Source organism: Anabrus simplex, chromosome 3, assembly GCF_040414725.1.
Source record: "Anabrus simplex isolate iqAnaSimp1 chromosome 3, ASM4041472v1, whole genome shotgun sequence".
Classification (NCBI taxonomy): Eukaryota; Metazoa; Arthropoda; class Insecta; order Orthoptera; family Tettigoniidae; genus Anabrus; species Anabrus simplex.
This window is the reverse complement of record NC_090267.1, coordinates 115,348,528-115,362,272: the sequence shown is the minus strand read 5'-3', so window position 1 is coordinate 115,362,272 and position 13,745 is coordinate 115,348,528. Positions and strand designations below refer to the sequence as shown.

Genomic DNA, 13,745 nt, shown 5'->3' with positions numbered 1-13,745 from the left:
GTTGCACAAACTTTTTAACTGTGCTTACCTGGATACACCCGATATCAATCTCTTTATGTAAGGGACGAATAGTCCTCTCCACAGGTATTATGATATCTGACTGTTGGTTTGTACAAATAGACCCAAGCATACTTTACATGAAGCTGTTGCATTTAATCACGCTTTAATCCCAACAGTCTAAGTTCCAATTTAATATACAATTTTGAGTTTAGTAATGGAAATCACTTGGAACAATTCACAATGTCAGTTATCTAACCTTGCAATGTTACATAATTTTAAAAAAATGAGGGCTTCTTCTACCCATATATATATATATATATAAACGCTTACCTTTAAAGCTGCCAATGGGTAAAATTAATAAACCATATCAGTTATAAAATGAGACAAAAAATGATTCAAAGTGCTATAACTTATAAGGAATATTATTTGTGAGAACAGAAGAAAACGAGGAAGATAAAAGAACAAGAAAACTTGTACGTAATTCACACTTTCTAGGCTCAAGCATTTTAATGAGAATTCTCAATATGATAGATCTCAGGACGAGTAGGTATATAGAAATTCTTCTACTTCCACAAAATTCAAAATTATGATACTGTTGACACTTTAACATCGCTGTCGGACCTGGTAAAAAATAAAATAAAAAATAAAGAGGTAAATTACCACAAGTGACTAGAATAACATATTTTATTTACATATCCTACACTCCAATCAAATTTATTTTTGAGGTATAAACGGATACAAACATTAGTTCTTTAGCCCGAGTCTTCAGAAACAAACGGCTCGTTATTGCCATAGAGACGATTGTTCACTCGAGTGTTATCTTGCCCTTTCCCTGCTCTCTCTTTTCGCTGCTTCCAATACCTGCATAGCTTCATCATCCACTTGAAAGATACTAGCTCGTTTGCTGTCGATGTCTCCCATAAAAGACTGTCTGCGAGAAAAAAAGAAAAAATGAGCAGGAAGATGAAAACAAGAGAAATGCGATCCTATTTATGACAGCAAATAAGAAACAGTACGTTTCAGACAAGATTAAGCAACTTAACATGCGAAGAACAGGAGGCTGATACCTGTAAGTGAAACCCATAAAGGCCATCATCAAGAAGCCACCAAATATAACTGGAAAGCGGAATCTGGCGATACCTACAGACTTCATTTCAAAAGTAAAATCCTCGGTCGCTTGTGTAACTTGTGTCAATTGAACTACTGCTGCACTTCACACGGATACACGAGAATGATGATCAAGAAATAAATAAACAAGGTAGTGCCGAAATAGTCGCGTTTGAAAAGGAGTTCCACCGAGAACGAGTAAAGTATGGAGCAGTGCCCATCAAAATTCCATTAACTGTCCATTTTCATAGTTGCGCCTTTTTGAATAAATACTACACACGGATATTCCAAGCTGCACTATGAAAGATATTAAATCAATAGTTTCGCGGGAGTATTCTGTTCCCAAAGGCATTGGTCTAATTCTTCTGTCATACCCTTACAATCATACCAACGAAGAAATTATTTTACCATCTATTAACTTTCCTTTATATCTAGTTTTTAGTCAGTTATGTTTTACAGATTGTTCATATAATTTCAGAGGAGTTTATATGCTTGAAATTTGAAGTAATAATAGAGAGAAAGAGAATGTGTTGCTGTATGTAAGTGCAAAAGTTAGAAGACTTAACTTGCAATTTAGGGGATTACTAATGCTGCCATTTTGCTAACTTGGTTTGCTATTGTGTGCGAACTGCGAACTTAATAGGCGTGTCACGAGAAAGTATTGGTTCAAATTTAATGTTTTGATTTTATTTCGTTACTCATTCAACCCGTATATAAGGTATTTGTATATTTCGGGCAGTTATATTTTACAACATAATTGTTCACAAGGAATATTAATTGTGTTAGTGGAAATTCAAGTCGAAATTTTGTAAGGGTGTAGTCTAGTGTTAGGTATTTCTTGTGCTTAAGTGTTGTTCTTTCGCTTATTTTGTTACTGATTCTCACTGAAAATCCTCTTCCTCCCAGTGAACTGGATTTAATTCGTTTACTAATTGTTTTACTTTTTTTTTTTTTTTGGTGTACTTCAGGTGTACGACAATAGTACCATAGATGGAAAAAGACTGTGAAGAAGTCCATGTAGTTAAAGGACTCCCATTTAAAGTTGTCGATTTGGCCCGTGAAACTAGGAAGGGTGTTGTAGCGTCTTCACTGCATGAATTTATAATAAGAGGTACGTTATTCCATGTATGTCCAGGTATTTGAAGTGATTCACCTTCTGTACGTTCTTCCCATTAATTGTAAAGTCATCCCTCCCTAGACAGATACTCGTCCTCCCTTCCTGAATATCATCACGGTTTTGTCTTCGTTCAGATGGAGGTAAGTTTCTTCCGCCCATGTGATTAGACGGTTGCAAGCTAGTAGTACTGTATTTAGTAGTGGTAGTAGTCCATGTGATGTGGAGAGGAAGTATCTGCATCTGTCATGGCTATGTGAACAATAGGGGAAGGTCGGGAGGTATCGGACGGCTGCTGGTATCGGACAATTCACAGATGTCTTTGTTAACAGCATGTGGCAGACTACTCACAGGTCCGCCTGCATGTTTGAAGGGTGGGTACATCCTATTCAGTCGAAAGGCAGGGTCTTTTATGAGTGATGGCGTATTTTTGTCCTTTGTGTGATTTTCGGCCGGCACGGATTTATATTTACCAAGAAGTAGCAGCAACAAGGATAAGTTGCATTGAACTTTAAGTACATTAGCAGAAGCAGTATTCCTTACTCTGTAATTTCGTGGGTTTAGAATCAGTTTCTTTTCGAACGTTCTCGTTCAGTTCCAGTTGTTTCTTAAGGGAGTCAATCGGGCGGTATCGGACACGAAACTGGCGTGCGGTATCGGACACATAGGTTGCAATTCCGTCCGGGTTACTGATAGTACTATCCTTTATTTTAGGTAAGCATGGGGAAGATACGAGGATAATGGGAAGAAAGAAATATAATATTAGCCGTGAATAGTGTCAGGGACAATAGAATGAGTATTAGAGAGGCCAGTCAATGTTCCTCTGTTCCACAAAAGCACGTTAGATGATAGAATTAAAGCTCTTGAAGCTGGTAAAGAGATTCCAATAAAAGCGTGTACGGCGAACAGTGAGACTTTTCAGAGAATATTCTCAGATGAAGAAGAGAATGACCTGTACATGCATATCAAGGCCCTGACAGTCAGCTCATGCCACTCATCAAAATAGAATTTTTAAAACTTGTGTATCAATTTGCTGAGGAATTGAGAGCTGAACATAGGTTTAATAAAACTAAAATGATGGCAGGAAAGACCCTTTTAATGATTTTATGAAGAGGCATTAAGAACTCCGTTTGAGGACGGCTGAGTCTATCAGCTTGCAGCGAGCAGTAGGCTTCAACAAGGAGCAAGTTGACATATTTTTGATAAATTAAATGATCTTGTGACTAAATATTTGTTTGGTCCATCAAGAATCTTCAACGCTAATAAGTATGATATTTGCAGAATGGCTAAACGTTAATTTGTTTTATTTTGAATGTGAAAAAAATAAATTTTTGTTAAAAAAGATTGACCGTCCGATACTGCCCTCCATTTTTCAAACCTACGAAAGTGTAATGACCTCCTTAATTTGTTAATACTGTCCGTGTTTTTAATTGTGATTAAATATATTCTAGTGAGTAAATTGATACAAGAATATAGATGCTTATAAAAATGCATTACATGAATTTTTTCCTATTCCATAAACAAATTATGGCAGAAAAGTTAAACTGTCCGATACCTCCCGACTTTCCCCTATATTACACCCTCACAAGCTATCTATGGATACAGCTTTGAAATTCGTTCAAGATCATAATCACGCCGGTCATCAGCTACGGTCTTGAAATCATATGGGCATACTTGTCATAAAGCATATTAAATAATGTTATTGTTTTTACATCCCACAAACTACTTTTGACGGTTTTCGGAGATGCCACGGTGCCGGAACTTTGTCCCACAGGAGTTCTGTTTTACTTGCCAGTAAATCTACCGACACGAGGCTGACATATTTGAGCACCTTCCAGTACCAGTGGACTGAGCCATGATCGAACCTGACACGTTGGGGTCAGAAGGCCAGCGCCTCAACCATCTGTGTCACTCAGCCTGGCTTGTCAAAAGAGATTTTCCTGAGATAGAGTCAAGTCCATCTATCTTGTCATGACTTGCATACGTGCTTGCAAAAGAATCGCTTTTCCTCAAGGAGTTCCACCTGCAGTTATCCATGATGTCCATGAGGGCATATGAAGCAGCCATAACAGAATTAAAGGAAAAGAAAGAATGCATATGGATAGGTTTTTGTTCTATGGTTGCAGACATGTCACATGTCTAGCAGTACATGGATTTTACCACCTGTTCTTTGTCACCAAAAGTTATCACTATCTGAACCACCAGTGCATATGTGAACTGTGCTTAAATTATTGTGAACATTACATTTTTGTAGAGGAGAATTATATATTTTTCTTTCTATTTATGCACATTGTGCGCCTTATTGAATGATTATAATTTCATATATGTGAGATGTAATGTGCTGCGCTGGTAATAATATTGGTACCTTCACCTGTTCATTACAGACTGTTAAGTATGTTTAAAAAGATTGCCTCTATAAAGACCACTTGTCTTGCTAGGCAGTGAGGTGAAATAGACCAAGGCATATTTTAAAGCTTTCCTTTCATAAATAAACTATAGGCTATAACATAGATTGGCAATATTTCATCAGCTAATCCTACAAGGGACAAGCTGAGGATATGGTCACTCCATTCAGAGAGAAATTCAAAAGGAACCTGTCCCATAATTACAAAGCTGCCATTTTTGTTTCCCAAGATGGAGTCAGCTAAGGATGTAAGTGAAGATAGCCGGGTTCTCTTGCAAAATAATCGGGAATAAGTGTGGTGTAAACAAGAAGCGAGTGAAGAAAGGTATCCAGTGTGAAAAGTGTTTAATTTGGTACCATTTTGAGTGCATATGTAGTGCTAGTTTTGCTAAAAATGAAGATACTTGGACCTGTGTGAGCTGTGGCGAGAGCAATTTGAATAGCGGTAACAAACCTAGGTCTATAACGGTCAACGAATCGCTGCCGTCTCATTCCTTGGAGGATGGAGGTAATGATTAATGTACTTGTAATTCTCTCTTTATTGCAACAGGATTTACAAGCATTAAAAGCGGAGAATGAGATTTTAAAGGAGAAGGTACGTTTACTGGAATCGAAAGTACTGGTACCAGTAAACACTCAGAACCCAGGTGGCTCCGTGAATTCTAGCGTGTGGTGTCAAGTTGCTTCAGATTCTAGGAGGAAAAGTGTACAGTTAAATAAGGACAACTTTGTAATTGACACCAAAAAATAGATTTTCAGCCCTGAGGGAAGTAAGCGATACGCAAGGACTTATCCGTATAGGAAGCAGTCAAACGTATAGCTCAAAATCCGTTACGAGAAGCGGCAAAGTTAGACCTAAAATCCCACACAGTGTACCGGCGAAAGTGTCGAACGTTCTTATATTTGGTGATAGCCAGGTGAGGGGAATTGCGGAGAAAATGAACAATGAAGATATTACAGCATCGACCGTCGTCTATCCTGGGGCCCCAATCAAGAAGGTATTGGAAAACACGGAACAGGCAGCAAGAAATCTCGAAAGTCGTGATGCAGTAGTGATCATCGGCGGGACGAACGACGTAGCTCACAACGCCGCTAAGAATGTCATTTCTAAACTTAAATGTACACTAGGTAAGCTGACTCACACTAACATCTTTGTAGTGAACGTGCCCCACAGGCATGGTTTGATTAGAGACTCGTGTGTGAACATTGAAGTAGACATAGTTAATACAGATATGGTTAAAATTTGTAAACATTTTTGTAATACACAAGTAATTGATAGCAGCAGTTTCGAGAGACACTGTTACACAAAGCATTGTCTCCATCTAAACAATTCAGGTAAACGAAAGATAGCAAATATTGTTCTAGATTTTATTATTCTTAAGATATGTACTGTATAAAAGGCAAGTCCCTTGAGTTATAATACTGACCAGGAAAACTAGTAGAAAGAGCCAGCTGTACTTCAAGTTGGCTCAGTCAACTAAAAATGAAACTCAGGAAAGTAAGGAATTTCAAGTTACCCAATTGCAACAGTCAAGTTTTAGGGAGGAAGGGGGGTCTGAGATTGCTCTTGGTAAACTGTCGGTGTGTAATAAATAAACAATTAAAATTTGGTATATTGATGGAATCTTATGAGATTGATGTGGTGACAGGAGTAGAATCGTGGTTGAGAGAAGGGGGGTGGGTAATAGAGAAGTATTTCCAGAAGGGTACACAGTCTATCGTAGAGACTGAGGAGATATAAAGGGAGGGGGGTGTTTATTCTGGTGAAGGAAACTTATTGTTCACATGAATGGTTTACCGATGAAAGGGATGAAATATTAGGGATAAAATTAGTTTGTGATAATATGAAGGAGGTGGGAATTATAGGAACATACAGGCCTGGAAGAGAGGAAAGAGAATATTTGAGAAAATTATAGATTATACTCATAAAAACAACAATAATGATATGGTAATAACTGGGGGAGATCTAAACTTGCCTGAAATTGAATGGAATGGAGCTGCAATTGAAGCCCATGAACAGAAACTGGCAAATAAGTTAATTTGGGAGGGAGGATTTACATAAGTAGTACAAGAACCGACTCGTCTCAATAACTTACTAGATGTATTCTTGGTTAAACCATGGGAAATTGTTGATAAAACTGAGGTAATTGAAGGAGTAGGTGACCATAAGGCTGTAATAATGGATGTAGGACTGGTACCAAAAAGGCTTAATAAGAGGGTCACACAAGACAAGAAATTGTACAGAAAAACTAAAGTTGATGAATTTGGGACTTACCTTAAATCACAATTCAGTTGTTGGGCTAAATTCAAAGGAATCATTTGGGAAGGAGAGAAGAGATTTGTACCTGTTAAGAAGGGTAAAATGACCTCAGACCCTGTTTATACAAGGGAAATAAGAACATTAAAAAGAAAATGTAGAATAGTAACAGGAAAATCAAAGAGGGTAGGGAAAGTAGAGAAAATAGAAAACAGCTCATGAGGGAACTGAATAGAGTGAAAAAGGAAGCAAAAGAGAATTATATGAATGGCATACTTCAAGAGGGTAATGACTACAAAGGGAAATGGAAAAAGCTGTATTCATATAGGCCTATCAGGAATCAAAAAGGAAAAGGAATCCAAATTCCTACAATGGTGGGAGAAGGGGGTGAACACTATTTAACAGATACTGAGAAAGTAGGGAATTCAGAGATTCAGTAGATGATTGTCAGGAGTTGGAAACCGAAACAGAAGATGGAGAGACACAGGGAATAAAGAAGCTTCTCATTCACAAATGAAGATATTTTCAGAGAAATGCAACTGCTTCAGGAAGGAAAAGCAGCAGGAAGTGGTCAAATTACTGGGGAGGTGTTAAAGACAATGGGGTGGTACATAGTGCCTTATTTAAAATTCATCTTTGACAATGTAATACCAAAGGAATGTAAGGCATCTATAATAATACCAATTTATAAAGGAAAGGGTGATAAAAGGAAACCAGAGAACTACCGACCAATCAGCCTGACCAGTATAGTTTGTAAAATACTGGAGAGTTTAATATCAAAGTACATCAGAGTGATATGTGATGATAAAAATTGGTTCATGAGGAGCCAGCATGGATTTAGAAAGAAATTTTCTTATGAGGCACAACTGGTGGGATTTCAGCAGGTCATATCAGATCAATTGGATTCAGGAGACCAGTTAGATTGCATAGCCATAGAACTTTCCAAAGCTTTTGATAGAGTGCAACATGGAATATTATTAAAGAAATTAGAAGGAATAGGATTGGATGTAAGGGTTACACATTGGATAAAAACATTTTTAAATTCAAGGGTTCAGAAAGTCAAAGTAGGATATAATGTATCACAGGAAGAGAAAGTTTGAAAGGTCCGTTACTTTTCTTAATATACGTAAATGATTTAGGGAATAATAATATAACGTCAAAAATCAGATTGTATGCAGATGACATAATTGTTTATAGGGAAATAAATAACATTGAGGATTGTTCAGAATTACAAAGCGACCTTGAGAGTATCCAGCAATGGGTTGAAGAGAATAATATGAAGGTTAATGGAGGCAAATCAACTGTTACAACAATTACAAACAGGAGTTTGAAAGCTGAATTTGAATATACTGTGGATGAGGTAGTTATCCCAAAAGATGGCAAGTGCAAATACTTAGGTGTGAGATTTGAAAGTAATTTGCACTGGAAGGGTCATGTGGATGACATTGTTGGGAAAGCATACAGATCGTTACATGTCATAATGAGGCTACTTAAAGGATGCAACAAAGAATTAAAACAGAAAAGTTACTTATGTATGGTTCGTCCATTATGGAATACCTAATAAAAGAAAAGAATACCTAATAAAAGAAATAGATAGTGTGCAGAGGAAAGCAGTAAGGTTTGTAACAGGGGATTTCAGGAGAAAGAGTAGTGTATCAGAAATGTTAAAGGAACTTGGGTGGGAAACTTTAAGTAAGAGAAGGGAGAAAACTAGACTTATAGGATTATATAGAGCCTATACAGGAGAAGAAGCATGGGGAGATATCCGTGAGAGGTTTCAATTGGAAAATAATTATATCATCAGGAGTGACCACAAATATAAAATTAGAAGGAATTTTAGCAGAAGTGATTGGGGTAAATTTTCATTCATTGGGAAGGGTGTGAAGGAGTGGGACAGTTTACCAGGGGTAGTGTTTGATCCTTTTCCAAAATCTGTACAGATATTCAAGAAGAGAATAAATAGCAACAGAGAAAATAAATTAAATGTTAGAGGGCATTCGACCAGTGCAGGTTAATGTAAATTAAAAATGTTTGTGAATAAATTAATTCCATCCCCTGTAGTGATGGGACATTCGATTCATTTTACTGAATCGATTCATTTGATTCCGTTCACGTTACTGAATCGATACAGTGATCCGATTCACGGCTCATTGGTCACCGCTCCTACTGCATCTGTGTAGTATGTGCTGGCAAGACAGCAGCAACAGCATTCAGTGCTCGCAGCTGCTATCTGGTCTTCATACTATGAACTCCTTTCTTAGAAAAAATGCTAGTTACTCTAATACATCGAAGGTTTCCGGCGACGCAGGGTGGGAAAGGTTAGGAAGGTAGCAGCCATGGCCTGAATTAAGGTACAGTCCCAGCATTTCCTGGTGTGAAAATGGGGAAACTACGGAAAAACCATCTTAATGGCTGCCGACGGTGGGATTCGAACCCACCATCCCCCGAATGCAAGCGCATAGCCACGCGATATTAACCGCACGACAACTCGCTCAGTCTTTTTTTTTTTTTTTTAAAGTATTTTTCTATCAGCTGAGAATTTTTTTAAATTGTCATATTTTGTATAGGCTACCCGAGATGTACAGTAGCCCGCTGGTTTTCTGATTGAACATACTGTTATTGCGTCTGTCCACATATGATTGAAGTCTTGTGCAACGATGTGACATATGAACTGAGAGAATACTGAGCCGTTCTTCCCAATATAAAACAGGTACTTTTGAGTGGTCATGACTCATGAGCATGACTCATAGTCATAGGGCAGGCTAGAGTCGAGTTTAACTGTCAACTAAGTTATAATACAAAGATTCATTAAACTAATAAATAGTATAACCTAATAGCCTACCTACTTACTAGCTACTTCAGAATTATGTTGTGACTACCTTTTTAACACTGCAAATAAATCCATCTATTATCAAAATCAAATCAAAATCTCTTTATTTGCAAATGAGGTGTCTACCTCGGTGGCAAATGGTACACTAAAATACATTATTGTCAAGCACTAAATTTTAAATTAACAGGAGACGAAGAAAATTTTCCTAGAATACAATATTATACAATTTACGCTAATAATTTTTTCTATTAAACACACACATCATCCTTAATAAATTTATATTGTTTACAAAATTCTACTTATAATATCTTACAAACATAGTCAACTCATATACAGTACAGTACGGTATGTGAAATTACTTCTAATAATACTATACAACTGGTATAAGATTAAAATTAACACTGAATTTATTTACATATTTATATTTTACCCATTTTGGAACCTAAGTAGCATAACGACCTGCTGCGTCTTAACCAGAGCCCCTTTTGCCACCACTTTTCAGGGTTCCTGAAGGGCCTTCACAGCTACCGTAGCGGTCCCAGGGCCCTCGAAGTCCCCACTGTACTTCACCCCTACAGGCAGTCCCCTACTTGGGCTGTCCAAACTCCTTAGACCAGGGGATGGAATTAATTTAATCACACACATTTATTATTTACAATATCCTGCACTGGTCGAATGCCCTCTAACATTTAATTTATTATCTCTGTTGTTGTTTATTCTCTTCTTGAATATCTGTACAGATTTTGGAAAAGGATCAAACACTACCCCTGGTAAACTGTTCCACTCCTTCACGCCCTTCCCAATGAAAGAAAATTTACCCCAATCGCTTCTGCTAAAATTCCTTCTAATTTTGTACTTGTGGTCAGTTCTACCAATATAATTATTTTCCAACCGAAGCCTCTCACGGATATCTCCCCATGCTTCTTCTCCTGTATAGGCTCTATATAATCCTATAAGTCTACTTTTCTCCCTTCTCTTACTTAAAGTTTCCCACCCAAGTTCCTTTAACATTTCTGATACACTACTCTTTCTCCTGAAATCCCCTGTTACAAACCTTGCTGCTTTCCTCTGCATACCATCTAGTTCTTTTATTAGGTATTCTTGGTGAGGATCCCAAACACTGTTTGCATATTCCAATAATGGACGAACCATACTTAAGTAACTTTTTTCTTTTAATTCTTTGTTGCATCCTTTTAGTAGTCTCATTATGACATGTAACGATCTGTATGCTTTCCCAACAATATCATCAACATGACCCTTCCAGTGCAAATTACTTTCAAATCTCACACCTAAGTATTTGCACTTGCCATCTTTTGGGATAACTACCTCATCCAAAGTATATACAAATTCAGTTTTAAAGCTCCTGTTTGTAAATGTTGTAACAGTTGATTTGCCTCCATTAATCTTCATATTATTTTCTTCAACCCATTTTTGGATACTGTCAAGGTCCCTTTGTAATTCTGAACAATCCTCAATGTTATTTATTTCCCTATAAACAATTATGTCATCTGCATACAATCTTATTTTCGATGTTATATTGTTCCCTAAATCATTTGCGTATATTAAGAAAAGTAACGGACCGATTATACTACCCTGTGCAATTCCCTTCCAGACTTTCTCTTCCTGTGATATATTATTTCCTACTTTGACTTTCTGAACCCTTGAATTTAGAAATGTTCTTATCCAACGTATAACCCTTACATCCAATCCTATTCCCTCCAATTTCTTTAATAATATTCCATGTTCCACTCTATCAAAGGCTTTGGAAAGATCTATGGCTATGCAATCTAACTGGCCTCCTGAATCTAACTGATCTGATATGTCCTGCTGAAATCCCACCAGTTGTGCCTCGCAAGAAAATTTCTTTCTAAATCCATACTGGCTCCTCATGAACCAATTTTTATCATCACATATCCCTCTGATGTAGTTTGCTATTAAACTCTCCAGTATTTTACAAACTATACTGGTCAGGCTGATTGGTCTGTAGTTCTCTGGTTTCCTTTTATCACCCTTTCCTTTATAAATTGGTATTATTATAGATTCCTTCCATTCCTTTGGTATCACACTATTATTTATGACATAGTCAAAGAGAAATTTTAAATAAGGCACTATATACCACCCCATTGACTTTAATACCTCCCCAGTAATTTGATCACTTCCTGCTGCTTTTCCTTGCTGAAGCAGTTGGATTTCTCTGAAAAGTATCTTCTTTTGTGAATGAGAAGCTTCTTGTTTCCCTCTGTGTCTCTCCCTCTCTATCTTCTGTTACGGTTTCCAAGTCCTGACAATCTTCTACTGAATCTCGGAATTCCCTACTAAAGAGGTTTGCTTTCTCAGTATCTGTTAAATAGTGTTCACCCCCTTCTCCCACCATTGTAGGAATTTGGATTCCTTTTCCTTTTTGATTCCTAATATATGAATACAGCTTTTTCCATTTCCCTTTGTGGTCATTACCCTCTTGAAGAATGCCATTCATATAATTCTCTTTTGCTTCCTTTTTCACTCTATTCAATTCCCTCATTAGCTGTTTTCTACTTTCTCTACTCTCCCGACCTTCTTTGATTTTCCTGTTTACTATTCTACATTTTCTTTTTAATTTTCTTATTTCCCTTGTGTAATAAACAGGGTCTGAGGTCATTTTACCCTTCTTAACAGGTACAAATCTCTTCTCTCCTTCCCAAATGATTCCTTTAAATTTAGCCCAAAGTGTATCCACATTATTCCCTTCACTTATCCAACAACTGAATTGTGATTTAAGGTGAGTCCCAAATTCATCAACTTTAGTTTTTCTGTATAATTTCTTGTCTTTTGTGACCCTCTTATTAAGCATTTTTGGTACAAGTCCTACATCCATTATTACAGCCTTATGGTCACCTATTCCTTCAATTACCTCAGTTTTATCAACAATTTCCCATGGTTTAACCAAGAATACATCTAGCAAGTTGTTGAGACGAGTTGGTTCTTGTACTTATTTAAACCTCCCTGTAAGAAGAGGACAGTGAATGCAAATGGGTATTATTTTCAAATGAGCTGAGCTCGAGAGTCCATTATAGCATACGATTCTTTCAGTCTAGCATGGCTCACTGTATGTCTCGCTGCAGCGGAAGCTCGGCTCTCCGCGTGTCCAGTGAGCCGATAAGGAGCCGTGTGTATCATGTGTCTCACTGAGCCGCGCTCGTTCACGATTCTTTCGATGTGCCATGATTCACTGTATGCCTCGCTGCAGCGGAAGCTCGGCTCTCCGCGTGTCCAGTGAGCCGATAAGGAGCCGTGTGTATCATGTGCCTCACTGAGCCGCGCTCGTTCACGATTCTTTCGATGTGCCATGATACACTGTCTCGCTGCAGCGGAAGCTCGGCTCCCCGTTAACGTCCAGTGAGTGCGCCACTCAGCACTGTCCGCTGGGAGTAAGCTGAATCGTGTGCCGTGAGCTCGCCTTTCCTGTGAATCGATTCACTCGGACACTTGAATGAATCGATACACTGCTTTGAATCATGCATTCAGTAGCCAACACTAATCCCCTGGACTAAGGAGTTTGGACAGCCAAACTAGGGGACTGCCTGTAGGGGTGAAGTACAGTGGGGACTTCGAGGGCCCTGGGACTGCTACGGTAGCTGTGAAGGCCCTTCAGGAACTCTGAAAAGTGGTGGCAAAAGGGGCTCTGATTAAGACGCAGCAGGTCGTTATGCTACTTAGGTTCCAGAATGGGTAAAAACATAAATAAGTAAATAAATGCAATGTAAATTTTAATCTTACCAGTTGTATAGTATCATTTTAAGTAATTCCATATACTGTGTATCAGTTGACTATATTTTTAAGTAGTACAGGATATATTATAAGTGGAATTTTTTAAACAATATAAATATATTAAGGATGAGCTGTGTGTTTAACAGAAAAAATTGTTAGTGTAAATTGTATAATATTGTATTATGGGAAAATTTTCTTCTCTTGTTAATTTAATATTTAGCGCTTGACAATAATGTATTTTAGTGTACCATTTACCACCGAGGTAGACACCTCATTTGCAAATAAA

The 13,745-nt window shown here is 37.6% G+C and overlaps 1 protein-coding gene and 1 long non-coding RNA gene across 6 annotated transcripts in view; one reads left to right on the top strand and one right to left on the bottom strand.

The window, feature by feature from the left end:
• Window positions 1-670: 670 nt before the first annotated feature.
• LOC136867080 (uncharacterized) lies at window positions 671-1,467 on the bottom strand. Its single transcript, XR_010859616.2, has 2 exons — window positions 1,068-1,467; window positions 671-931 (listed from the first exon to the last, which is right to left on the bottom strand). It is a non-coding gene; the product is annotated as an uncharacterized lncRNA (long non-coding RNA).
• A 230-nt stretch (window positions 1,468-1,697) lies between these two features.
• Window positions 1,698-13,745, top strand: part of LOC136866051 (DNA fragmentation factor subunit alpha) — a 67,212-nt gene continuing 55,164 nt past the window's right edge. For 3 of the 5 annotated variants that reach the window (XR_010859482.1, XR_010859481.1, XM_067142688.2), the window contains exons 1-2: window positions 1,698-1,825; window positions 2,076-2,218. Coding sequence is in view for 3 of the 5 variants with exons in the window: in XM_067142688.2 (XP_066998789.1) it covers window positions 2,098-2,218 (121 nt within the window). In the remaining 2 variants the exon portion in view is untranslated. The remainder of the gene's footprint in view (window positions 1,826-2,075; window positions 2,219-13,745) is intronic. The other 2 variants (XM_067142686.2, XM_067142687.2) reach the window with 1 other exon arrangement.